Source organism: Sphaeramia orbicularis, chromosome 12 (assembly GCF_902148855.1).
Source record: "Sphaeramia orbicularis chromosome 12, fSphaOr1.1, whole genome shotgun sequence".
NCBI lineage: Eukaryota > Metazoa > Chordata > Actinopteri > Kurtiformes > Apogonidae > Sphaeramia > Sphaeramia orbicularis.
In genome coordinates, this window is record NC_043968.1 from 77,486,609 (window position 1) to 77,513,386 (window position 26,778).

The 26,778-nt window shown below is 37.5% G+C and overlaps 1 protein-coding gene across 2 annotated transcripts in view; it reads right to left on the reverse strand.

Moving 5' to 3' along the window:
• Nucleotides 1-16,477: 16,477 nt before the first annotated feature.
• pdlim5b (PDZ and LIM domain 5b) overlaps nt 16,478-26,778 on the reverse strand; it is a 131,836-nt gene continuing 121,535 nt past the window's right edge. For both annotated transcript variants that reach the window (XM_030150273.1, XM_030150272.1), the window contains 5 exons: nt 21,908-22,088; nt 20,246-20,426; nt 19,962-20,082; nt 18,591-18,706; nt 16,478-17,281 (listed from right to left, as the gene is read on the reverse strand). In XM_030150273.1, coding sequence (XP_030006133.1) covers nt 17,192-17,281; nt 18,591-18,706; nt 19,962-20,082; nt 20,246-20,426; nt 21,908-22,088 — 689 coding nt within the window. In that variant the 3' untranslated portion in view covers nt 16,478-17,191. The remainder of the gene's footprint in view (nt 17,282-18,590; nt 18,707-19,961; nt 20,083-20,245; nt 20,427-21,907; nt 22,089-26,778) is intronic.

Sequence of the window (26,778 nt, forward strand, 5' to 3'; positions counted from 1 at the left end):
ATAAGGTGGTTCTATTACAAACACACATCCTGTCTCTATTTCATTTTACATATTCATATTTATTACAGTACATTCAGTCTTATTATCAGATCTTATCAATTGACTGATGTCTGAGAGGTCGTGTTTGTTTTAATTTGTCGGCTGAGCAGAGTGTTTCTAAGAGTGGACTATAAAGGGTTAAGATGCACTAAGTGGCAATTATAAGCACTTACTGATGAGGATCATCATTATTATTATTATTGTTATTGGAAAGAGATAAATAATAAAGTCAGTCTGACATACTTTAGAGCTATATAACTGTTTAACCCTTAAAGACCCAAACGTCTGCCTTTAACCCTTAAAGACCCAAATGTCCTCCTTTACCCTAAACCATCTACTGATCTAAACTGTTTAATACCTGTTGATCCACTAATCCTATCAATCCATGTCAGTAATTGGTGTAAAATACAGTTCTTCATCTTTTCATGGTCATCAGATATGACCCATTTGGACGTTCAGAGGCTCCGTAGTTAGCGTGGAAACACTGTCATCTTCTACAACATTGATTCACCAGTAAAACCCATGGAGTTGGATCAATGACAGTGGATGGACACACTGGGTTTATGTTCAATAATAAGTAAAATGAATAAAAAGGAATTTTTAAAAAAAAAATTGAAAATAATAAATAATGTGGAAAAAATACACAAAAAGTTAACCAAAATGAAGTAAAAAAAAAAAAAAAAAAAGAATAAATTAAGCAACAAAATGAACAAAACTAAAAAAAAAACCAAAAAAACAGCCAGATTAGCCCATAAAATGAGCAAAAATTAAACATAAATCAACAAAATAATAAACAACATGAAGAAAACAAACCACAACAAGAAAAGCACTCGGACAGCGCAGACCTCCGCCAATGCAGATCAGGGGGCCCCGTGCCCCGTGCCCCGTGCCCCGTGCCCCGTGCCCCCTGCCCCGTGCCCCGTGCCCCCTGCCCCGTGCCCCCTGCCCCCAATCACCACCAAAATGTAATCATTTCTTCCTTGTGCCAGTATCAACTTTTCCTGAAAATTTCATGAAAATCTGTCCATAACTTTTTGAGTTATCTTGCTAACAAACAAACAAACAAGCATGCACGCACGCACGCAAACACACAAAGCAAAGCAATCACAATACCTCCTGGCAGAGGTAATAAGAGTAAAATAAGCAACAAAACAGATAAAGTGTTTGATAAAATAAACAAAATGAAAAATAAATGGACAAAAATAACAAGAAACTAAATAATGATAAATAATAAATAAAATGAACAAAAAATTTACTAAAATAACAAGACACGTGAAAAAATATGAAAAAAAAAAGATTGAAATTATGTTAAAAAAAAGAATAAATTAAGCAAGAAAACAGATTTTAAAAAGAGCGGTAAATCAGTTAAGGAAGGTAGAAATAGAGAAACATTCATTTGGGAACTGACACAGGAGTAGCACTGGGTCTGGGTTTACGTTCAGTTAATGATAGTTTGGACTGAAAAAGACACTGTTTATTCAGTTTGATCTGTTTTGGATGAAATAACCTTCAACTTTAATCTGAGTTTTAATGAACATCTACATCAGGGGTGTCTAATCCTGGTTCTCCAGGGCCGGTATCCTGCATGTTTTAGATGTTTCCCTCTTCCAACACACCTGATTCAGATGATCAGCCTATCAACAAACTCTGCAGAAGACTGATAACGACTGTCAGGTGGACTAGAAGAGGGAAACATCTAAAACATGCAGGATACTGGCCTTCGAGGACCAGGACTGGTGACCCCTGATCTACATATTCAATGAATTAAATACAGGAAAATACCCCAAACACATAATACACAGGATAATATTCTAATAACTGGAGTTAAATCACTTCAGAAAGGTTAAATAAAGAGGAAAAGTCATTTGGAACTGACACAAAAGTAGCCTAGATGCCTGGAGAGTCAGCTTGTGACTGAAGGGTTGCTGGTTTGATTCCCTGGACTGGCAGAGAGTTGCTGGCTGATGTGCCCTTGAGCAAGGCACTTAACCCCCTCATTTGCTCCCTGGGGGCCTGACATGGTGAGCCCACTGCTCCTAGTATGATGTAATGACGGTCATGTTAAGGTGTGTGACAAACTACGACTGACAAAATAAAGACTCTATTCTATTATGAGTTATTATTATTATTTACGGTGGGCCTGAAGTGCAAAACACAAACACAAAAGAGAAAACACAATATTACATCAACGCACAAAGATAAGACTGTATTACGTCAGGGAAGAGACGGGCAGTGATGTCGTCCAATCAGCATCAAGTCATGCAACCTGAAGGTACCGACCTTTTCCTTAAGAGTTAATGTTGTGTTTTCTCTTTTGCGTTTGTATTTTCCCTTTTGCATTCGTGTTTTCTTGTTTGTGGTTTGTTTTTGTTTTTTGCATTTTCTCTTTTGCATTCATGTTTTCTCTCTTGTGTTTGTATTTTTTCTTTTGAGTTTGTGTTTTCTCTTTTGCATTCGTGTTTTCTTGTTTGCGTTTGTATTTTTTCTTTTGAGTTTGTGTTTTCTCTTTTGCATTCGTGTTTTCTTGTTTGCGTTTGTGTTTTCTTTTTTGATTTTATGTTTTCTCTTTTGCTTTCTGGTTTTCTCTTTTATGTTTATGTTTTGCACTTCAGGGCCACTGTAATTATTATTATTATTATTATTATTATTATTATTATTATTATTATTATTGCAAATATATAAATACTGAAGTCAGTGTGACATACTTTACAGTTCTAGAACTGTTTAAACATCCTCTGAAATCAGTTCACAAACCCTTCATCCTCAGATCAGACATTAAGATGCACTGAGTGGCGATTAGGAGCACTGACTGATGAGCATCTGAATTAGAGGAAAAAAAGTAAAAACTAAATAAAACTAAGCTATAATGAAAAATCCAAAACTATTATAACCTTGGTTTGCATTTATGTTTTCTCTTTTGCAGTTGCGTTTTCTCTTTTACATTTGTGTTTTGCACTTCAGGACCACCATTATTATTATTATTATTATTATTATTATTATTATTATTATTATTATTATATCATCATCATTATCATTATTATTATTATTATTATTATTATTATTATTATTATTATTATTATATCATTATTATTATTATTATTATTATTATTATTATTATTATTATTATATCATCATCGTTTATATTATTATTATTATTATTATTATTATTATTATTATTATTATTATTATTATTATTATTATATCATCATCATTGTTATTATTATTATTATATCATCATCATCATCATCATCATCATTATTATTATTATTATTATTATTATTATTATTATTATTATTATTATATCATCATCATCATCATCATTATTATTATTATCATCATCATCATCATCATCATCATCATCATCATTATTATTATTATTATTATTATTATATCATCATCATCATCATCATCATTATTATTATTATTATTATTATTATTATTATATCATCATCATTGTTATTATTATTATTATATCATCATCATCATCATTATTATTATTATTATTATTATTATATCATCATCATCATCATCATCATTATTATTATTATTATTATTATTATTATTATTATTATTATTATATCATCATCATCACCATTATTATTATTATTATTATTATTATTATTATTGTTATTATTATTATTATTATTATTATTATATCATCATCATCATCATCATCATTATTATTATTATTATTATTATTATTATTATTATTATTATATCATCATCATCACCATTATTATTATTATTATTATTATTATTATTATTATTGCAAATATATAAATACTGAAGTCAGTGTGACATACTTTACAGTTCTAGAACTGTTTAAACATCCTCTGAAATCAGTTCACAAACCCTTCATCCTCAGATCAGACATTAAGATGCACTGAGTGGCGATTAGGAGCACTGACTGATGAGCATCATCATCATCATCATCATCATCATCATCATCATCATCACACTCCTCCAATAAAACCGTGCGGGTCTAAACAGTTCCATCCACACCACCATCGGCTGCTTCAGCTGCAGTTCTACTCCACAGTAAACCAACTCTTCGGAACACTTCGTTCGGTTGGACACACAACAGTCTGACAATTCCAACACCGACACCGGATCCGCGCGCCCACGCACACCGGAGGACGGCGTCTCCAGTCCCGGTCCAACTAAAGTCCTCTTACCGTGCCCTCCTCCCGCCAGAAGCTCCAGCAGATCCCGGTCAGTCTGGGTCCAAGCTCTGCTGGTTCTCTTCTCTGTTTGTGCGTCTGTTTTCCGGTGGATCTGCGGCCGCCGGTAACAGCCTCTGGTCGGTCGGACCGTGCGTCGTCCCGCGCGCACAGCTCCCACCTCCGACGTGTTGGAGAAGTGCACATGAACGCGCACAGCCGCTGGTGCACAGCGTGTTTATGCACCGCACACACTGGACCACAACAAACACACAAACGCAACAAACACACAAACACAACAAACACAACACACAAACACAACAAACACACAAACAAAACAAACACACAAACACAACACACACACAACACACACAACAAACACACAAACACAACAAACACACAAACACAATAAACACACAAACACAACACACAAACACAACAAACACACAAACAAAACAAACACAACACACAAACACAACAAACACACAAACAAAACAAACACACAAACACAACACACACAACAAACACAACGAACACACAAACACAATAAACACACAAACACAACACACAAACACAACAAACACACACACAAACACAACACACAAACACAACAAACACACAAACAAAACAAACACACAAACACAACACACACACAAACACAACAAACACAACACACACAACAAACACACAAACAAAACAAACACAACAAACACAACACACAAACACAACAAACACACAAACAAAACAAACACACAAACACAACAAACACACACACAAACACAACAAACACACACATAAACACAACATACAAACAAAACAAACACAACAAACACAACACACAAACACAATAAACACACAAACACAACACACAAACACAACAAACACACACACAAACACAACACACAAACACAACAAACACACAAACAAAACAAACACACAAACACAACACACACACAAACACAACAAACACAACACACACAACAAACACACAAACAAAACAAACACAACAAACACAACACACAAACACAACAAACACACAAACAAAACAAACACACAAACACAACACACAAACACAACAAACACGCAAACAAAACAAACACACAAACACAACACACACAACAAACACACAAACACAACGAACACACAAACACAATAAACACACAAACACAACAAACACAACAAACACAACACACAAACACAACAAACACACAAACAAAACAAACACACAAACACAACACACAAACACAACAAACACGCAAACAAAACAAACACACAAACACAACACACACAACAAACACAACGAACACACAAACACAATAAACACACAAACACAACACACAAACACAACAAACACACAAACAAAACAAACACACAAACACAACACACAAACACGCAAACAAAACAAACACACAAACACAACACACACACAAACACAACACACACAACAAACACACAAACACAACGAACACACAAACACAATATACACACAAACACAACAAACACACAAACACAACAAACACAACACACAAACAAAACAAACACACAAACACACAAACACAACAAACACACACACAAACACAACAAACACACAAACAAAACAAACACACAAACACAACACACACACAACACACACAACAAACACACAAACACAACAAACACACAAACACAATAAACACACAAACACAACACACAAACACAACAAACACACAAACAAAACAAACACAACACACAAACACAACAAACACACAAACAAAACAAACACACAAACACAACACACACAACAAACACAACGAACACACAAACACAATAAACACACAAACACAACACACAAACACAACAAACACACACAAACACAACACACAAACACAACAAACACACAAACAAAACAAACACACAAACACAACACACACACAAACACAACAAACACAACACACACAACAAACACACAAACAAAACAAACACAACAAACACAACACACAAACACAACAAACACACAAACAAAACAAACACACAAACACAACAAACACACACACAAACACAACAAACACACACACAAACACAACATACAAACAAAACAAACACAACAAACACAACACACAAACACAATAAACACACAAACACAACACACAAACACAACAAACACACACACAAACACAACACACAAACACAACAAACACACAAACAAAACAAACACACAAACACAACACACACACAAACACAACAAACACAACACACACAACAAACACACAAACAAAACAAACACAACAAACACAACACACAAACACAACAAACACACAAACAAAACAAACACACAAACACAACAAACACGCAAACAAAACAAACACACAAACACAACACACACAACAAACACACAAACACAACGAACACACAAACACAATAAACACACAAACACAACAAACACAACAAACACAACACACAAACACAACAAACACACAAACAAAACAAACACACAAACACAACACACAAACACAACAAACACGCAAACAAAACAAACACACAAACACAACACACACAACAAACACAACGAACACACAAACACAATAAACACACAAACACAACACACAAACACAACAAACACACAAACAAAACAAACACACAAACACAACACACAAACACGCAAACAAAACAAACACACAAACACAACACACACACAAACACAACACACACAACAAACACACAAACACAACGAACACACAAACACAATATACACACAAACACAACAAACACACAAACACAACAAACACAACACACAAACAAAACAAACACACAAACACAACAAACACAACAAACACACAAACACAACACACACACAAACACACAAACACAATAAACACACAAACACAACAAACACACAAACACAACAAACACACACAAACAAAACAAACACAACACACAAACACAACACACACAACAAACACACAAACACAACAAACACATAAACACAATAAACACACAAACACAACAAACACACAAACACAATAAACACACAAACACAACAAACACACAAACACAACAAACACAACACGCAAACACAACAAACAAAACAAACACACAAACGCACAAACACACACTGAACCCTGAGTCCGTATGGAAACATATGTGGGACTGAAGTTCATTTGGAAATAATTCACCAATAAATAATGAAAACAACATTTAAAGCAGTGATTTTAAACCGTGGACTGACACAGTGTATTCAACATATACAGGAAGTAGTTTTTCAGGTATTGATTTATTTATTGAGTTATACTGGGGGGGTTTTTTTGTTTTTTTTTTCAGATTAAGATTTGTTTTGATATTACTTTTATGTAATAATTCTCTTAACACTTTTTATTGATTCTCTTAATAAGAAAGAAAAAAAAAATACAAGTACACATTATAAATACAATCGTAATAACACCCAACCAGACCCCCCCCCCCCCCTTACCTACCCTCAGCCAGCCTATCCCATACAACACACACAAAACAGAACCAGAGGGGCTTATACTTGGTCAAACATTACAAGTACAATCAGATCCAATCCAAATGTAGAATAATGCAGACAGACCCGCACATGTGTGTTCATGTATTCATTCTTGAATTCAGGGTTATTAGGGTTAGGGTTCTATATACTCAACATGAAGATGATAAAACTATTCTGATTTAATCCAATTTTGATTCAATTCCCAGGACTCTACCAGAGGTCTGGGAGTCTGAGGGTTCTGTTCAGATCTTAGCTGTTCCTAGGACTGGGCTCTTTTGGACTCAGATCTCTGCTGTTGTTCCTGGTATCTGCTGGTTCCATCCTCTCAGTTTGGGGGTCACTGCCCCTAGTGCCCCCATCACTACTGGGACCACTGGTGCCTTCACACCCCACATTTTCTCTGTCTCCTCCTTCAGTCCTTGGTATTTCTTGAGCTTCTTGTGCTCTTTCTTTATGATGTTGCTATCATTTGGGATTGCTACATCTACCGTTACCACTGTCTTTCGATGTTTCTCCACCTCCACTCTGTCAGGCTGATTGGACATCACCATCTTGTCCCACAGGATCTTGGCTTGTTTGTTCTCTGTCACCTTCGGGGGTGTCTCCCATGTGGACCCTGGGACCCCCAGTCCATACTCAGTATAGATGTTCCTGTACACTATGCCTGTTACCTGGGTATGCCGCTCCATATATCTCTAACTATCTATCTATCTATCTATCTATCTATCTATCTATCTATCTATCTATCTATCTATCTATCTATCTATCTATCTATCTATCTATCTATCTATCTATCTATCTATCTATGTAGGGTACACTATGTATGTATGTATGTATGTACAGTCGCAGAAAAAATGATTAGACCATCAAAACTCATCACAAACACTGGTTCTGTAATCCAGTCCTGACGCCTGTGTGTGTCATGTGACTAAAACAGACAAAAAAGAAAACGTGGAATGTCTAAAAGCACTGATTTCTCAGTACAATGGAAGAACTGAAGTGATTTTGGTTATAATCAAGAAAACATGTTAAGTGGATAGATGTCAGCTCTGAAATTAAACTACTGTGAGCTTTTTCTTTTTTTTTTTTTTCTTTTTTTTTTTTGCTATCATTATATTTGTCCAAACAAACGGACCTTTAGTTGGACCAGGCATTAAAATGAACAAGAAACTGAAGAAAACAAGGAGTGGGCAAAGAATTTTTCCACAACTCTATGTATATATGTATGTATGTATATATATATATATATATATATATATATATATATAGGTGTGTTGTTTGTAAGTAGGGAAAGGGGTTTGGCTGGGGTGAGATGGAGTTAAATACCTCTTATGAAAAACACATTTAAAACTTGTTTTTTATTGGAGCTTTTTATTTGAAGTAAGTACAGAAATCCCTATTTCCACCTGACAAAACAGAAAATCCACTGGACAAATAGGGGTTTTTTTTGGTTTGTTTCCACATAGAAATTGTGTACAACAAATGGAAGTAGAGCTCAGCTTCTGGAAGAATATATTAATTTCGTGTTCATAGAATTAATTATGCTAAATATTATAAAACACAGTTGGTGAGAGCAAATAAAATATTTCAATATCCTGCTTTAGAGAACCCAAATCCTGTGCATAGGAGGACGCAGCTCTTAAAGGCTGACATTTACAAACACTTAACACGATTATCTGAAATTCTAATGGATTCAATGCCAATAACATGTGACTGACCTACTGTATACACTGACAGAAACATATGGGAACCCTTTAAAATGGTGTACTTTTCTGCATGAACTGGTCCTATAATGTATCTGATGTGCATCTGAGGCTCCAGCACAGACAAGCAGAATGTGTGGAACCCAAAACCACACAAACTATTATCATGTTTCATGTCTTTAATGAGTTAGAAACACTCACAGGAAAAAGGAAGTAAACCCTTCGTCTAAGTCAGTGGTTCCCAACCTTTGTTGGCTCCTGACCCCATTTTGACATCACAAATTTCTGGTGACCCCAGACATTCAAAACAAAGACTTTTTTTTTTTTTTGCTAAAATTAATTTGTTTTTGACTATGTAATAGTTTACTACAATATGTTGCAAATAAATGTTAATTTTACACAACATTTAAGTTATATAATGTAAATTTGTATTAGTATGTTTTAATAAAAAAAAAATCAATTACTAGAAATTCCAGGCGACCCTACGTAGGGTCCTGACCCTAAGGTTCAAAAACACTGCATTAACTGCTCCTAATCCACTTTTTAAGTTGTGTGGTACAGTCTGTTCTTTGTCAAACTGATAAAATCTTGCAGCACAAACATCTGAACCCAGTGTTCAAGGGGTTTAACTGAAATGAGGAGGAAAGAGGGTCTTACTTAGAGGCTCACCTGGGGTGTAGATCCACCAGCAGCACCAAAGTTTGCATTGGAATAACATCGATCCTTTTACAGTGAAACCTTGCCACTTTAGTAATTTTTTTTTTTTTTTTAATCAATTACTAGAAATTTCAGGCGACCCCATTTGAATTCCAGGCGGCCCCACGTGGGGTCCCGACCCCAAGGTTGAAAAACACTGGTCTAATGACTCCAAAAAAGAAAATCAGAGTTGGAAATTTCCAAATTCACAGTATTTCACAGCCTGATTTACAGCTTTATATTGTATATGTTTATTTTGTGTTTTTGTATTACAATAGGAGGGCTAGTGCTATTTATTGTTAAGTATTTTTATTGTTGCTGTGATTGTTGTTGTTATTTGTTTGTTATTTATTTTTCAATATTGGGCAGAGACCAAGGTTATAATAGTTTTGGAGTTTTATTATAGTTTAGGTTTATTTAGTTTTGACTTTTTTTTTTTTCTCTAATTCAGTTAGTTTTAATTAGTTTTTAGAGCAGGTTTGCCAATCAGAACCCAGAACCAATCAGAGCCCGGACCCAATCTGAGTCCAGACCTGAGTCCCACACAGAGGACTGTTCAAGCCACAGCTCCTCAGAATATGACTGAGCTGATGCAGTTGTGTGAGGAGGAAGGGTCTGAAATGTCCCTGGACAGGTGCAGGTCTGACCCCCCACCTACCAAAAAAGGCTTGTTTCAGGTTCCTGCTCCCAGAGGACGATCAACCAGTTACTAAACCCAAGGGTTCATTTAGTTTTTCCAGCAGCACTGTGTCCAATACAGACATGAAACAGTCTGTTCCACCTGTTCGGGTGGAATGAGCTGAAACACATTCTGTTTGTCTGCACTGGGGCCTCACATGCACATCAGATCACATTTAAAGACCAGTTCATGCAGAAAACTTCAAAGGGTTTTACATACTTTTTCTTGCCGTTGTAGGTATTTCAAAAATAAACACAAACTGTCATGGTCTGCACCAGGTTTTGCCGCTGACTCACCCTTCCACCAGCTGACCACACCTACAACCCATCACCCATTAGCACCGCATATAAGCAGCCCCTGTGCTCCAGCCCCTGCCAGGTCATAATCTTCCCTCTCCCAGGAGGGATCCCCTGATCCCCAACCCTCTGACTCTCATGACCGCTCTTGTGCGTTCTCCAGAACCCTCTGATCTCTGTGAGCACTCTTCTGCTTTCCCTAGAACCATCTGATCACCGTGAGCACTCTTCTGCTTTCCCTAGAACCATCTGATCCCTGTGAGCACTCTTCTGCTTTCCCTAGAACCATCTGATCCCTGTGAGCACTCTTCTGCTTTCCCTAGAACCATCTGATCCCTGTGAGCACTCTTCTGCTTTCCCTAGAACCATCTGATCCCTGTGAGCACTCATCTGCTTTCCCTAGAACCATCTGATCCCTGTGAGCACTCATCTGCTTTCCCTAGAACCCTCTGATCCTTGTGAGTGCTCTTCTGCTTCCCTGGATCCCTCTGATTCTTGTGCTCTTCTGCTTTCCATAGAACCCTCTGATCCCTGTGAGTGCTCTTCTGCTTTCCCTAGAACCCTCTGATCCCTGTACTCATCTGCTTTCCCTACAACCCTCTAATACCCGAGGGCTCTTTTGCTTTCCCTAGAACCATCTGATCCCCGTGAGTACACTTCTGCTTTCCCTAGAACCCTCTGAGCGCCACAAATGCTCTTCTGCTTTCCCTAGAACCCTCTGATCCCCGTGAGCACTCTTCTACTTTCCCTAGAACCCTCTGATCCCTGTGAGTGCTCTTCTGCTTTCCCTAGAACCCTCTGATCCCTGTACTCATCTGCTTTCCCTAGAACCCTCTGATCCCTGTGAGTGCTCTTCTGCTTTCCCTAGAACCCTCTGATCCCTGTACTCATCTGCTTTCCTTACAACCCTCTAATACCCCTGAGGGCTCTTTTGCTTTCCCTAGAACCATCTGATCCCCGTGAGTACACTTCTGCTTTCCCTAGAACCCTCTGAGTGCCACAAATGCTCTTCTGATTTCCCTAGAACCCAGTGATCCCCATGAGTGCTCTTCTGCTTCCCTGGATCCCTCTGCTCTTCTGCTTTCCCTAGAACCCTCTGATCCCTGTCTGTGCTCTTCTCCTTCCCTGGATCCCTCCGTACCCCCTCCCCAGCCTGCCTAGACTCCACCCCCCCATGGCCTTGTATGTGGTTCCAGGACCAGCCCCTCCCTCGCTGTAGATTGCTGTTCATTTCCTTGATGTCGTTTCCGTTCATCACGTTGGTTATCCTCGCAGCACCGAGCGCTTCAGTCCTTTTCCCGCTCCATGACATAAACGTCCCTGTTCAACCTCTCATCTGAACTAGACCGATCCCATCTACCAACTGATGCAGACCCAGCACTGCTGCGCAACAGGATGACAATGACATAAAAAATAAAAATAAAAAAATGGAAATGATGGAAGAAGTTACAAATGTCATAAAAAATGTTAAGAGACATAAGACGGAAGACCTTCAAATGCAAAAACAACAAAACAAGAACATAAAATTAGGGATGGGAATTGATAAGAATTTAATGATTCCGATTCCATTATCGATTTTTCTTATTGATCTGATTCTCTTATCGATTCTTATTGGGTGAGGGAATAAAAGAATACAAATGGGTGTGTTTGCATTAACTGTCTTTTATATTTCCATCTCTGCACAGAAAACATAACATATACAGTACGTGCAAATAATAATAACAGATGATGCTGCGGCCGGTTTGGGGGGGGGGGGTTATAGTGAAAGTGAAACTAAAGACGCTTTACTAATTCTTCTATTGCTGCATTTCCTCTACGTGGAACAGTTCGACTCAGCCCATCTCCCGTTGTTGTGCACCTCATTTCCTTTCCTCTACCTTCGGAAACTTGTATTTTAGGGGGTACGACGTTTGTTGCCGGCACCAGAACCAGAACTGGTGATGGACGGACCGGTGTTCACTAGATTCACAAGCGTCACTAAGTAGCAAATCAAATGAATCACATGCTGTGGACAAATGTTTGAACATACTGGAGGGATTCCACCCTTTTGAAGAACTGGAAGCTTTGACAGTGTTCCAGCGGACCTGGTGTCGTCTGTTTAGACCGCTATGTTGGCTACGCTCTGACCAAAACAATGCAGCGTACGTGTGACGTCATCACGCATGCGCAACGAAGGCGGAATCGATAAGCAGAATCGTTAAGCAGGCAAGCAAACAATTCCAAGGAATCCAGCTACTGAGATCCGGTTCTCAAAAAGAACCGGTTCTCGATTCCCATCCCTACATAAGATGGAAACTGTAAAACAAAAGAATTTCCCACAGTGCTTTGACAATAAAAAGTCAGTCTCATGTTTGTGTGTGTGATCATTTTAATTATGTCATGTGTTCGTTACTGATGAGTTCCTTTAACATTATGACCTGATCTGTCATTAGAGCAGTAGTTATTATGGTCCAGTCTGTTATGGACGTTCTGAAGATCCGACAAAGTGATGGTGGAAGACACAGTAAAATGTAAATAATACAGCAACTGACTTATTTTTATAAATCTAGGTCAGGAACAGATATAAAAGTGAAAGTTTGGGTCTCAAAGTGATGCTTTGGAAAAGGACATAGAAGCATAAAATTTAAACCTGCCACTTCCAAGGCCACACCAGGTTTAACCGAATGGTCTTTGTTTATACATGAACATGTTTCTGCTTTTTAATCTTGGGCTGACATTAGTATTAGGGATGCACAATAAGTATCGGTGCTGATAACACTGGTCAACAACAAATTTATTGTTGAAGTTTTTTGAGCTGATTTAGGATAATTTTGGTGTGCTGAATCCAAAAATCACATTAATTTTGCTCAATCAGGTCAACTTTCTGAACTATGCTACATATTGGCTTTTTAACATTTTTGCTTACATTTATGGGCATTTTCACATCATATGATACAAAATTCTTTCATATTTCTTGCAATAAACAAGTTCTGAAGATTTTACTTTTGCCAATTTATGATTAATGTTTTTTTTAATATTACAGGTGAATGAAATGGCTTCGACTAGAAGATCTTGCAAAAATAAGCCTGACGATTTCTGCTACATCTGCGGTGAATACACCATTGTACCTAACAGGAATCCTGTTAGAAAAGGATTTTTTTTTCCCTTAAAACCTATTTTGGGTGAGAACTATATAAAAAATCAACTGATAAAGTCACAAAAATGTTATCAATTTTGTGAGAAGATCAAATTTTTCAAAATCAAATTAGCAAAAAATCCTGACCTGATTGAGAAAAACAGATGTCATTTTTGGATTTAGCGGTGCAAAATGGTCCTAATTCAGTTGAAAAAGCCTAGAGAACTCGCAAAAAACATTTTTTTGTAACCCAGTGTAATTATCGGTCTGATATAGAAAAAAATGACATCATTCAGATAATTCAATTTTTCACCAATAAATACAGCCCATAATAATGAATCTAATTTGTTTAGATTTGGTGCATCAGCACATGCGTAAACATGATGACATCAGCTGGATCGATCCCAAAATAAGATACAGTAGAGGGTATGCACATGACGTCACCGCTAGCGGAAGTCACTATGGTTCTGCCCACTGAGTGGCAGAAAGAGGGAGATGAGTGGCAGCGTTGGCTTCAATACTGTCTAAACTGAAGAACAATATTTAATAAAAAATGGGGAAGAGCTGTTGTGCGATTAATTGTATGAACAGGTTTAAAAAGCAGTCGGAGCTATCGTTTTACAGACACCGAAAGACAAAGAAAAGAGAAGTAGATGGATCCACAAATCCAGGAAACCAAACCTAGATCTGTGGATCCTGTTTGGTGTCAGCTAACATTAATTTATGCTGTATTTTTGGGTCAAATCAGACCTTAAATTACATATTGTTTTGGCTGACGTTACTTCTTAGTAAAGCTCTTGGTTTCATGATCAGATCTTTCATGGTTTTTGTCTTCATTTTGTGATTCTGAACCTTGTGCTCCTACATGATTAGTAAACTAACTGAAACTGAGGCTAACCCAGTTTTTCAAATACGGGGGAACTGGAGAATAAAACTACGACAGCATATTAGAGCCACATGAGAAAATAAAAACACTTATCACTATGAGTATAAAGTCATAAAATATCGATATAAAACCTGTAATTTTATGATAATAAAGTCAAATACAAAAAGAATCACAATGTTATGAGAATAAAGACGTAGTTATAAAAAAAAAAACTCATAATTTAACAAAAATGTCATTCGTTTATGAGATTAAAGTCGTTATATTCCAACAATAAAGCCATAATATTACAAGAATAATGTCGTAATTTAAAAACAGGAGGGAAAAAATATCATAATTTCCCAGAATCCAGTGGTCCCCTGCTGGTCCACAGCAGTAGTATCTGTGTTGTATAAAGTACTTGATCTGAACTAGACTCAGTAAATCTCCTCAGTCCCAGTAGATCATGCATATATTCACTGGGGTCAGTCCACGGTCTACTGTAAATGCACTGTGGATCAGCTGGTTCTGGGCCCCAGTTTTAGACCCTGGTTGTCAGTGATGATGAAACCATGTATATTTGTTTCATGTAAAAACAGCGATGATCCCCTCCACCCTGGATGTCAGGATCCTCCATTTCTGTCCACATGTCAGTGTTCGTGGACCACTCGTTCTTTGGTAGCTCGTACAGATCCATGTCCAGTCCAACTGTCCTTAATTTAATTTCATATTTCACATTTTCCTGGTCTGGCTGTGTTTACTGCTATACTCCGTCATGTTGAGCAGGTTGGTTTTTGCCACTCAGTCTGACTTAGAGGGGCGTGGCCTAGGGGGGAAGTGACGTATGTGCATACCCTCTTTATGTGTGAGGGGCGGGGCTTGTTAGGCCTGGCACCACTTAATTCACAGGTGTCAAACATGCGGCCCAGGGGCCAAAACCGGCCTGCCAAAGGTTCCAATCTGGCCAGCGGGATGAATTTACAAAGTGCAAAATGCAAAAATTACCCTGAAGATATTAACAGTCAAGGACATCAAACTCAAAAATAACAGCATAATAACCTAAAAATAATGACTCCAAATTTTCTTCTTGGTTTAATGTGAGAAAAATAATATGACGTTATGCTTGTAAATAATGGCAACACCAATTTTGTCTCTTTGATTTATTGCAAAGAACATTAAATTCTGATATCCTTTAACAGTAAAATGTGACTAACCTGAACAAATATGAACAACCTGGAATGTCGAAAGAAAATAAGTGCAATTTTAACAATATTCTGCATGTTTTGTGCCTTGGTAGATCTGATCTGCAATGCACATGTAGGAATCATAAGTTGAGGCAGAATATTGATAAAATTGTATTTATTTTTCTTCTGAAATTTCAGTTTTTTCAGGGTTTTGATATCTTTTTTGGTTTGGATAGAAATAGTTTCATCATTTAATGTTACTTTTTGCACTAAAAAATTTGGAGTTGTCATTATTTATAGGTTATTATGCTATTATTTTACTAGTCCGGCCCACTGGAGATCAAACTGGGCTGAATATGGGTGGCCCCTGAAAGAAAGTTTGACAGCCAATTTACTATTAACTGAGTTTAAAACTGACTTTAAATAATAATAAAAGAATGTGAAGGACGGGAACTATTGGTTTGTTTTCGGTATCGGTTACAAGAAGAAGGAAGTTATCAGTATCGGTTGTAAAAAAAAAAAAATAAAAAATATTGTGCATCCCTAATTAGTAACACATGGCAGAGATTTGTCACCATGACTTTTTCCGAGTATCTGATGGTGTGAGGAACCAATGGGTGATTAAAACCAACCACCTCTGAATCAAAACGTCAGTGAAAAAGCAAAACACGTCCAACCCAAAGCAGAAAAAACCCAACACTAACAATAAGTATTCCACTTAATGACACGTACATTAGCACAGACAGTGGTAAAGGTGCATAGCAGTGGACTGAAATGCATAATTCTCTAGAGAACCTGAAGATTTCATATTAAAATAAGGCTATGTCAAAAATTCATGATTATAGTGGAGCCTCAGACCAGATGTTGTTCTTATAGAATTCACAAACAGACAAATCATCAGATAATTTGCTGTAAAACCGACATGGTGGACTTGTCCCATGAAGTCCTGGTCCCATGAAGTCCTGGTCCGGGTGGATCAGATGTTGACGCTGTGGGCGTGTTTCTTACACAGAGGTTTGTCTTTTTTGGAGAAGAATGGCTGACCTTCCAAACTGACAGTGCACACCTTTGCGACAGAGACACACAAATACAACTGGTATGAACTTCATTTTCTTTTGATCTGACACCGTCATGTTCTGTTATTTCTACCCTCTCCACTACGATACATTCAAAGTTAGTCATGTTTTCATGTTTGCTGTACTTATCTCTTTTATTGTGTTGTGTTGTTTTCTATGTTTTTATTCTGCTGTCATGCACTTTTGCTTTGTCTGTCAAAGCACTTTGTAAATTCAGTGTTTAAAGGTGCTATATAAATAAAGTTATTATTGTTATTATTATTATTATTATTATTACTATTACACTGGTCTACAATTTTTTAGAAATGATTTTCTTCAGACATTAAATGTGCTAAATGTTACGTATTTTAATAAGATTAATTGGAAAATAAATGACAAAAGTGCCGGTTTGCTGATGTTTTCAAGGTATATGATTAAGTGTTATTACACATATATATTGGTTTATGTACATTTATATAATAGTTTTCTAAATCTTCCACTAAACAGAACCTGTAAAGTGAATGTATTCTAATGTGCAGACAGTGTTCTGAAGTAGATCTTGTAGCTCTGAGACAAATATTCCTTTTGAGTCAAACCCATTCTCTCGTTAATTCTTGAGTTTCACATTTTGACCCAAGGCTGTATCTTGGAAAGTTCAGCCAACCAGCATTTTTGACTTGACTTTTCTTTATGAGTGACTCTCATGTGGTAAAATTTCATTACTTTTATTCTGGAAGCATTTTCCTTGTAGACCAGTGCTATTATTATTATTATTATTATTATTATTATTATTATTATTATTATTATTATTATTAACACAACATTTATAACAGTTTTATAAAGTAACAAACCCAGGCCAAATCCTCTTACTTTGAAAAATAATATCATCAACAACAACAAATTATAAATGGAACAAAAAGTGTTTGAAACTGACACAAATAATTTGGATAAAATCTTTTTTCCATTTGAAACTAAAGAAAAAAAAAAGATTTCAAATTCTAATGCAGCGTTTCCACTATGAGGTAGCAGCTCGGCTCGACTTGACTCGACTTGACCTTTTTGCATTTCCACTAAAAAAAAAAGGACCTGGAATCTGGTGCCTGGTACTAATTTTTTGGTATCACCTCCGCTGAGGTTCCAAGACTGGGGACCAGATGACCCCAAGGTTGAAAAACACTGTTTTAAAGACTTTTTTAAGGTGTTAAAGGCAGATTTGTAAATTCAAGACTTTTAAGACCTTTTGAAGACCCCACTGGATCCCTGGTTCTACAGCTGAACTGCAGGTCCAGGTGTTCCGTTCATCACAGAGGGTCCACTTACTGCACACACAAAGCAGGTGTCATGCCAGGTGAATCCTAGCGCCTCCAGGAACTTGTCTCCAGCTTCGATGGGGAAATCACAGCCGTGGCAGTTAGTCCCAAACAGCTGGTAGTAGTCTGAGGAAATGCATTCAGACAGAGAAGACACCAGACATGAGGACACATGAAACACACTTTAGCCGAGGATGGGGGTTGGGGTGGTGGATGGGGGGATATGATAACAAAGAGTGTGGTCTAGAACCAGCTCTAAATGAAAAGTGTCATGAGATAACTTTTGTTATAATGTGGTGTTATGTAAATAAAATTTGACTGATTTATTGATATTTCAGAACAAAACCAACCTTTTGAGATAAAGACTTAACCCTTAAAGATCCAAACGTCCACCTTTAACCTAAACCATCTACTGATCTAAACTGTTTAATACCTGTTCATCCACTAATCCTATCAAACCATGTCAATAATTGGTGTAAAATACAGTTCTTCATCTTTTCATGGTCAACAGATATGACCCATTTGGACGTTCAGAGGCTCCGTAGTTGCCGTGGAAACACCATCATCTTCTCCAACATTGATTCACCGGTAAAACCCATGGAGTTGGATCAATGACAGTGGATGGAGACACTGGGTTTATGTTCAGTTAATGAGAGATTTTGTTGAAAAAGTCACTTTTTCTTCAGTTTTCTCTGTTTCTGATATAATAAAACAACTTTAATCTGAGCTTTAATGAACATCTACATGATCAGAAAATTAAATATAGGAAAATACATGATTTATACTGAAAAAACACAAAATATAGAGGATTATATTATAATAAACGGTGATAAATAAATTAGGAATGAATAAATACATAGAAAAAAATGATTTGGAAACTGCCACTGAACAAGCACTGGGTCTTTATGGGTTAATTAAGGAGAAAAGAAAAATTATGGTAGTTTGGGTGTAGAGCTGCAACAACAGACACACAGGTTCATAAACATCACAGTCAATAACAAACTTCATATATATATATATATATATATATATATACACACATATATGGATTAAATGCAAGAGACCAAATATAGGACCTTTGATAGGACACATTGACAATCTGCTGACACCAAATTTGGTTCCTTTTATTGGCTTTTCTTACAAACTTATTACTTTATAATCATACAGGATCTGAGTTTTGTTCATAGTTACTTTGTGTAATTTCCTCCATTTAAGGAAAATTATTCTTTCATCTAAAGCGTCCAAAATAAACCAACATCAGAAAAGTTATGTTAACTCGGCAGTTCATTTTTGAAGACCAATCCAAATCATTTTCATGACATTTTATTTATATTAAATTCAGATGGTTAAATATTGGACACCCCTGCCATGTGGCTCTGACCTGTTTCACAGTATGGCTTTCCGTCCTCCATGTGGAACATGTTTCCTCTGATTGGCTGTTGACAAGCAGCGCAGACAAAACAGGACACATGCCAGGTCTGCTTCAGTGCATTCATGACCTCCTGCAGGGAAACAAACACCACAGATCACACACAACACTTTCAGATCCATTTATTAACCATTAACTTCTGCATCTGTTTCTTCAATAATGTACACTGTGAACTGTTTTCTGAAGAACAATCAGACGTAGAACCAGAACAACATGTCTTCAGTTTGGTCACACACCCCCAGAATCTTGTGCTGGCAGTGGAAGCAGGTGGGGGCCAAAAAGTCCTCGTAGCAGCGTTCACAGTACACCTGGCCTCGCTCCTCCACAAAGCCACGGTCTGCCAAGGAGGAGTGGCAGTGGGAGCAGTTGAACTCCTCTGGATGCCAGGACATGCCCATGGCCACCAGGAACGGCCCCCTGGGAAGAAACCCAACAGACACATGTTCTCACACACACTCTGCCCTTTCATTTCCATTACTCTGCTCGCAAATAAATCACAAATCATTCATTAATAATCTTTAATTTGCCTCAATGGACCTTAATCGTACAGACATGAAGAACTGCAGAAACGTTTCTGTCATATCTGACAGATGGGGTTTTTATGGATTTTTTTGAAATCTCATCTATTAGCATTTAATTATTGATAATATTTGTCTAGCACATGTTATACAAATTACTGCTCTAATTGTGTTTGATAGTGTTTATATATATATATATATATATATATATATATATATATATATATATATATATATATATATATATGTATATATATATATATATATGTATATATATATATATATATATATATATATATATATATATATATATATATATATATATATATATATATATATATATACACATACATATACAAGAGCCAAGTGGCCTGTGTGTGTGTGTGTGTGTGTGTGTGTGTCTGGGGATTCACACTAACTCTGCACACAGCTGACTGCTGTCCATGTTGTTATGGACAGAACGCTTTGGCGGTGACTGCTAGACAAGTATGGTAAGCATGTACAAATACACAACAGCATAAAAACTCACATATATATATATATATATATTAATATTTATACGTACACAGTATCTATCTATCTATCTATCTATCTATCTGTATATCTATATCTATCTATCTATCTATCTATCTATATATATATATATATTTATATATACATATATATATTAATATTTATATTTATACGTACACAGTATCTATATCTATCTATTTATCTATCTATCTATCTATGTATATGTATATGTATATGTATATCTATATCTATCTATCTATCTATCTATCTATCTATATATATATATGTATATATATATATATATACATAAATATATATATATATATATATATATATATATATATATATATGAAGGCTGGTATCAATCTTGTTGGACAGAAATAAAGCCATAAATGACTGAATGAAGGTGGTATCCAGCTGCAGCAGCCCCTCACAAAGCTCATCTGTCCAGTAAATTATTATTATTCCAGGTTTACAGTGACACTAGTATTTCATTGAATATCAGTCAATACTTTTACTTTTGAGGACAGTAATAGAGATGAAGCAGAATTCAGCTGTTCAACACAGAACCATCTGATGTGTCGACATTTTTAAATCACTTAAAACATTTCAACTCATACTGTATGATTTATGACTATAATAAATACAGTATGTTCTTTAAATAATTTGAAATGCACATTGACCTGATGAATGAGTGACTTCTGTTCATATAGTAACAGTTTTAAAAGACTTGTGCAAAGGATTGTGGGTGTTTATGTAGCCTAAAGTATCCACAGAAACACCATGACAGTCCTCACTCCCTGGTAGGATCCAGGAGTTTGGAGAAGCTGGTGTGTTCAGGTGGTGAAGGGCAGATCTACCGTTTACCTGATGACGCTGTTGCACTTGTTGCACATGGGGGTCCGGGTCCCTGCAGGGATGTGCTCGGCCCTCTGCACCAGAGAGTCCAGGTCCTGTGGGTGTGGCTGTGGGGTGGGGCGGTCCGGAACTTTGGATGGAGGAGCGGACACTTTACCAAAAGAGGGAAGAGCTCCACCTTTAGGAAAACCTAAATGAGAGGAAAAACAATGAGGTGGAAGTTTTATGATAGTGAATGTGTCTTTTAAAACTGTAGGCGGAGCTCCATAGAGAAAAACGTTACAAAAACAGCGAAAAAGAACTAAAACAGAAAAATGAACCAAAACACCATCATTTTTTTTTTGCACCTTCAACTACGCCTCCATGACAGAAGCATGAAACAGCTGGATGGGACAGAGACAGACTGTTCTGCCCAGACCAGGGACGACACATTTGTCCCACTGAGTCAAACACCTGGAAAAATAACCTTCCCTTCGTTTCATCTCAAAACACAGAGAAGATGCAGAAGTTTCCTCTTCTGCTGATCAGTGCAAAGACGCATTAATAAAGGAGGTTGGATGTGGACAGAAACACTACTGAAAGACTGCACCACTGTCCAACACCCAGAGGTCAGAGGTCAGAGGTCAAGTGCTCCTGAAATGTCCCTGTAGTCATGAACAAACAGAAGTGGAAACTCACAAGGAAGTGAGAGGACTGAGAGGAGCAGAATGAACGAGTAAAGAGAGACCAAATATGGACACAAGACAGGGACGGGAGGAGAACACTGTTGTTGTTGTTGTTTTTTGTTTGTTTATTTGTTTGATTTTCCCTTTGTTTATGTGTTGTTGTTGTTTTTTTCTATCCACAATGTCTTGTTAACTATCACTAATTAAAAAAAAAAAAAAGTCTTGCCTCATTTTCTTGTTCTATTGGCAGATAATTTTACTTAGTTTATGTTTTGTTTTGTTATTAATTTTCTTTATTGGAAGTAATTTCACTGGCATAACATGACATTGCAATGTGATAAAAAGGACTTCCATTCTTTCATTTTTTTTTTTATCCCTCCCACAATCCCACCCTACCTAAAAGAAGACAATCCTCAATGTAAATCCAATGTTGATAAGTAATCAGCACAGAATAGATACAACAACTGTTTAATTAACAAAACAAAACAAAACAAAAAGTGCAGCAAAAATAAAACAAAACAAAAAACAAACAAAACAAAGCAAACAGAAAAAAGATGGGGGGGGTGGGGGGCTCAGTTATCACGATCAGGCAGAGATGTCAAGGTTTCAATCTAATTTAAGAGAGGTCTCCAAGTTTTTTCAAATGACTTTAAGGAGCCATTGAAGGAAAATCTAAGCTTTTCAAGTCTAATGGAATAATTCAATAATAATATTTTTATTCTTGTGTTTAAAAGCTGTTTTTTTTTCCAGTGTAATATTAAATTCTGATTATTTTACATTTCTCCGATGTTATTAATACGTTTACAGTAACTTGGAAAACATACACCCTCATGATCACGAGTGTTTTTCTGAAGTACGAAAAAAGCATTTGAACAAAAATACATTTAAAGTCTTTATATCATGATGAGAAGAGAAAGAAAGGAAGGAAAGAAAAGCTGATCAAATGTGTCCTAAATGTCCTCCTTGGATATTTGACACCAGTGGCGGCTGCTCGTCTTTCAGAGAGGGGAAGCTCCTTGTCAGCTTACATCAAAAAAATTGTCAAGTTATTCAAACATAAATTCGTCCCTCCGCTCCATTAGCATTGTCTGCCATCGTGTGCACCTTGTCAGATAGCTAGTTCACGCTGACCTAGCAACAGTATGATTGATTTAACTATCTACAAAATGATATTAAACTCCGGCAAGAAATGATTAAATTATGTAAATGAAACAAGAAAATGTTGAAATTATGTTAAATTGAAACAAGGAAGTACAATGAGTGTGTTTTATTTACAGTGCAAGAAATGAACGAGTAATTTCGTAGTGGTTTATCTGTCGATTTCACAGCAGAATGTGTGACGGTATTAAACTGAACTGTGTCAGTGAAGGGGTAGGTCTCAAAATAGCTGTCAATCAAATTTTCGACTGATCCTCCAATCAGCACGTGGAAGCTCAGCGTCCAGCCCAGCCGAGCTCCGCCCACAGTTCCATTCACCCCCAGAGACACCGAGCGTCTGAGGGCGGGACAACATCGTGGCATTTATCCAATTACCATCCAGTTTTGAGGCAATGAAAAAAACTGTTCCACTCAGTCCCAGTGAAGTGCATGGACGCTGAGCGTCTACGGACAAATGCACTGAGCAGAGATCGAATGAGAAAACAGAGACACAGGAATGGAGGAGAAGTGAACATCGAGTCTGTTGATTTGTGATAAAGCTGATTCTGAACGAACTCGTCTGTGAGATGAACGTGTTCTAACACATTTGTAGTCAATGAAATGTCAACACAACCAAACATATTTAACCATTTCATTTTTGTAATTTTAGGGGAAGCTGAGCTTCCCTTGCAGTCTGTGAGAAATCACCTCTGTTTGACACAGAACAGAATAAGGACAGAAAACTGTCCCATTTGTTTTAAACTGGATCCAGTTCTGATGCAGATAATCAGGCTGGACTCAAACTGGTTTTTCCTTCCCATCGTCTGACTCTGTGGCTCTGAAAGCTGCTACAGTGGGATGGATGGATGTCAGCGACGCCACGCTTCCAAACCCATCCTCTGGCAAGAGCGCAGAATGTGAGGAGAGCCACAATAGGACGGCAAAGGAAACAGACTTTTGTTGGTGTCATTGGTGTGAGCTGCATAAGGAAGATAAGGAGCGAAAAGTCCTGCTGAGAACACGTCCTACTGGGACACAGCAGGACGTCACATCTGTCTGTCTGTTCTGTCTGTCTGTTCTATCTGTCTGTCTGTTCTATCTGTCTGTCTGTTCTATCTGTCTGTTCTGTCTGTCTGTCTGTTCTGTCTGTCTGTTCTGTCTGTCTGTTCTATCTGTCTGTCTGTTCTATCTGTCTTTCTGTTCCATCTGTCTGTCTGTTCTATCTGTCTGTCTGTTCTATCTGTCTGTCTGTCTGTTCTGTCTGTCTGTTCTATCTGTCTGTCTGTCTGTTCTGTCTGTCTGTTCTATCTGTCTGTCTGTTCTGTCTGTCTGTTCTATCTGTCTGTCTGTCTGTTCTGTCTGTCTGTCTGTTCTGTCTGTCTGTTCTATCTGTCTGTCTGTTCTATCTGTCTGTCTGTTCTATCTGTCTGTTCTGTCTGTCTGTTCTGTCTGTCTGTTCCATCTGTCTGTCTGTTCTATCTGTCTGTCTGTTCTGTCTGTCTGTTCTATCTGTCTGTCTGTTCTATCTGTCTGTTCTGTCTGTCTGTTCTGTCTGTCTGTTCTATCTGTCTGTCTGTTCTATCTGTCTGTCTGTTCCATCTGTCTGTCTGTTCTATCTGTCTGTCTGTTCTGTCTGTCTGTTCTATCTGTCTGTCTGTTCCATCTGTCTGTCTGTTCTATCTGTCTGTCTGTTCTGTCTGTCTGTTCTATCTGTCTGTCTGTTCTATCTGTCTGTCTGTTCTATCTGTCTGTTCTGTCTGTCTGTTCTGTCTGTCTGTTCTATCTGTCTGTCTGTTCTATCTGTCTGTCTGTTCTATCTGTCTGTTCTGTCTGTCTGTCTGTTCCATCTGTCTGTCTGTTCTATCTGTCTGTCTGTTCTGTCTGTCTGTTCTATCTGTCTGTCTGTTCTATCTGTCTGTTCTGTCTGTCTGTTCTGTCTGTCTGTTCTATCTGTCTGTCTGTTCTATCTGTCTGTCTGTTCCATCTGTCTGTCTGTTCTATCTGTCTGTCTGTTCTGTCTGTCTGTTCTATCTGTCTGTCTGTTCCATCTGTCTGTCTGTTCTATCTGTCTGTTCTGTCTGTCTGTTCTATCTGTCTGTCTGTTCCATCTGTCTGTCTGTTCTATCTGTCTGTTCCTTCTGTCTGTCTGTTCTATCTGTCTGTTCTGTCTGTCTGTTCTATCTGTCTGTCTGTTCTATCTGTCTGTTCTGTCTGTCTGTTCTATCTGTCTGTTCTGTCTGTCTGTTCTATCTGTCTGTCTGTTCCATCTGTCTGTCTGTTCTGTCTGTTCTATCTGTCTGTTCTATCTGTCTGTTCTATCTGTCTGTCTGTTCCATCTGTCTGTCTGTTCTGTCTGTTCTGTCTGTCTGTTCTGTCTGTCTGTTCTATCTGTCTGTTCTGTCTGTCTGTTCTATCTGTCTGTCTGTTCCATCTGTCTGTCTGTTCTGTCTGTTCTATCTGTCTGTTCTGTCTGTCTGTTCTATCTGTCTGTCTGTTCCATCTGTCTGTCTGTTCTGTCTGTTCTGTCTGTCTGTTCTATCTGTCTGTTCTGTCTGTCTGTTCTATCTGTCTGTCTGTTCCATCTGTCTGTCTGTTCTGTCTGTTCTATCTGTCTGTTCTATCTGTCTGTTCTGTCTGTCTGTTCTATCTGTCTGTCTGTTCTATCTGTCTGTTCTGTCTGTCTGTTCTATCTGTCTGTCTGTTCTATCTGTCTGTCTGTTCCATCTGTCTGTCTGTTCTGTCTGTTCTGTCTGTCTGTTCTGTCTGTCTGTTCTATCTGTCTGTTCTGTCTGTCTGTTCTATCTGTCTGTCTGTTCCATCTGTCTGTCTGTTCTGTCTGTTCTATCTGTCTGTTCTATCTGTCTGTTCTATCTGTCTGTCTGTTCCATCTGTCTGTCTGTTCTGTCTGTTCTGTCTGTCTGTTCTGTCTGTCTGTTCTATCTGTCTGTTCTGTCTGTCTGTTCTATCTGTCTGTCTGTTCCATCTGTCTGTCTGTTCTGTCTGTTCTGTCTGTCTGTTCTATCTGTCTGTTCTGTCTGTCTGTTCTATCTGTCTGTCTGTTCCATCTGTCTGTCTGTT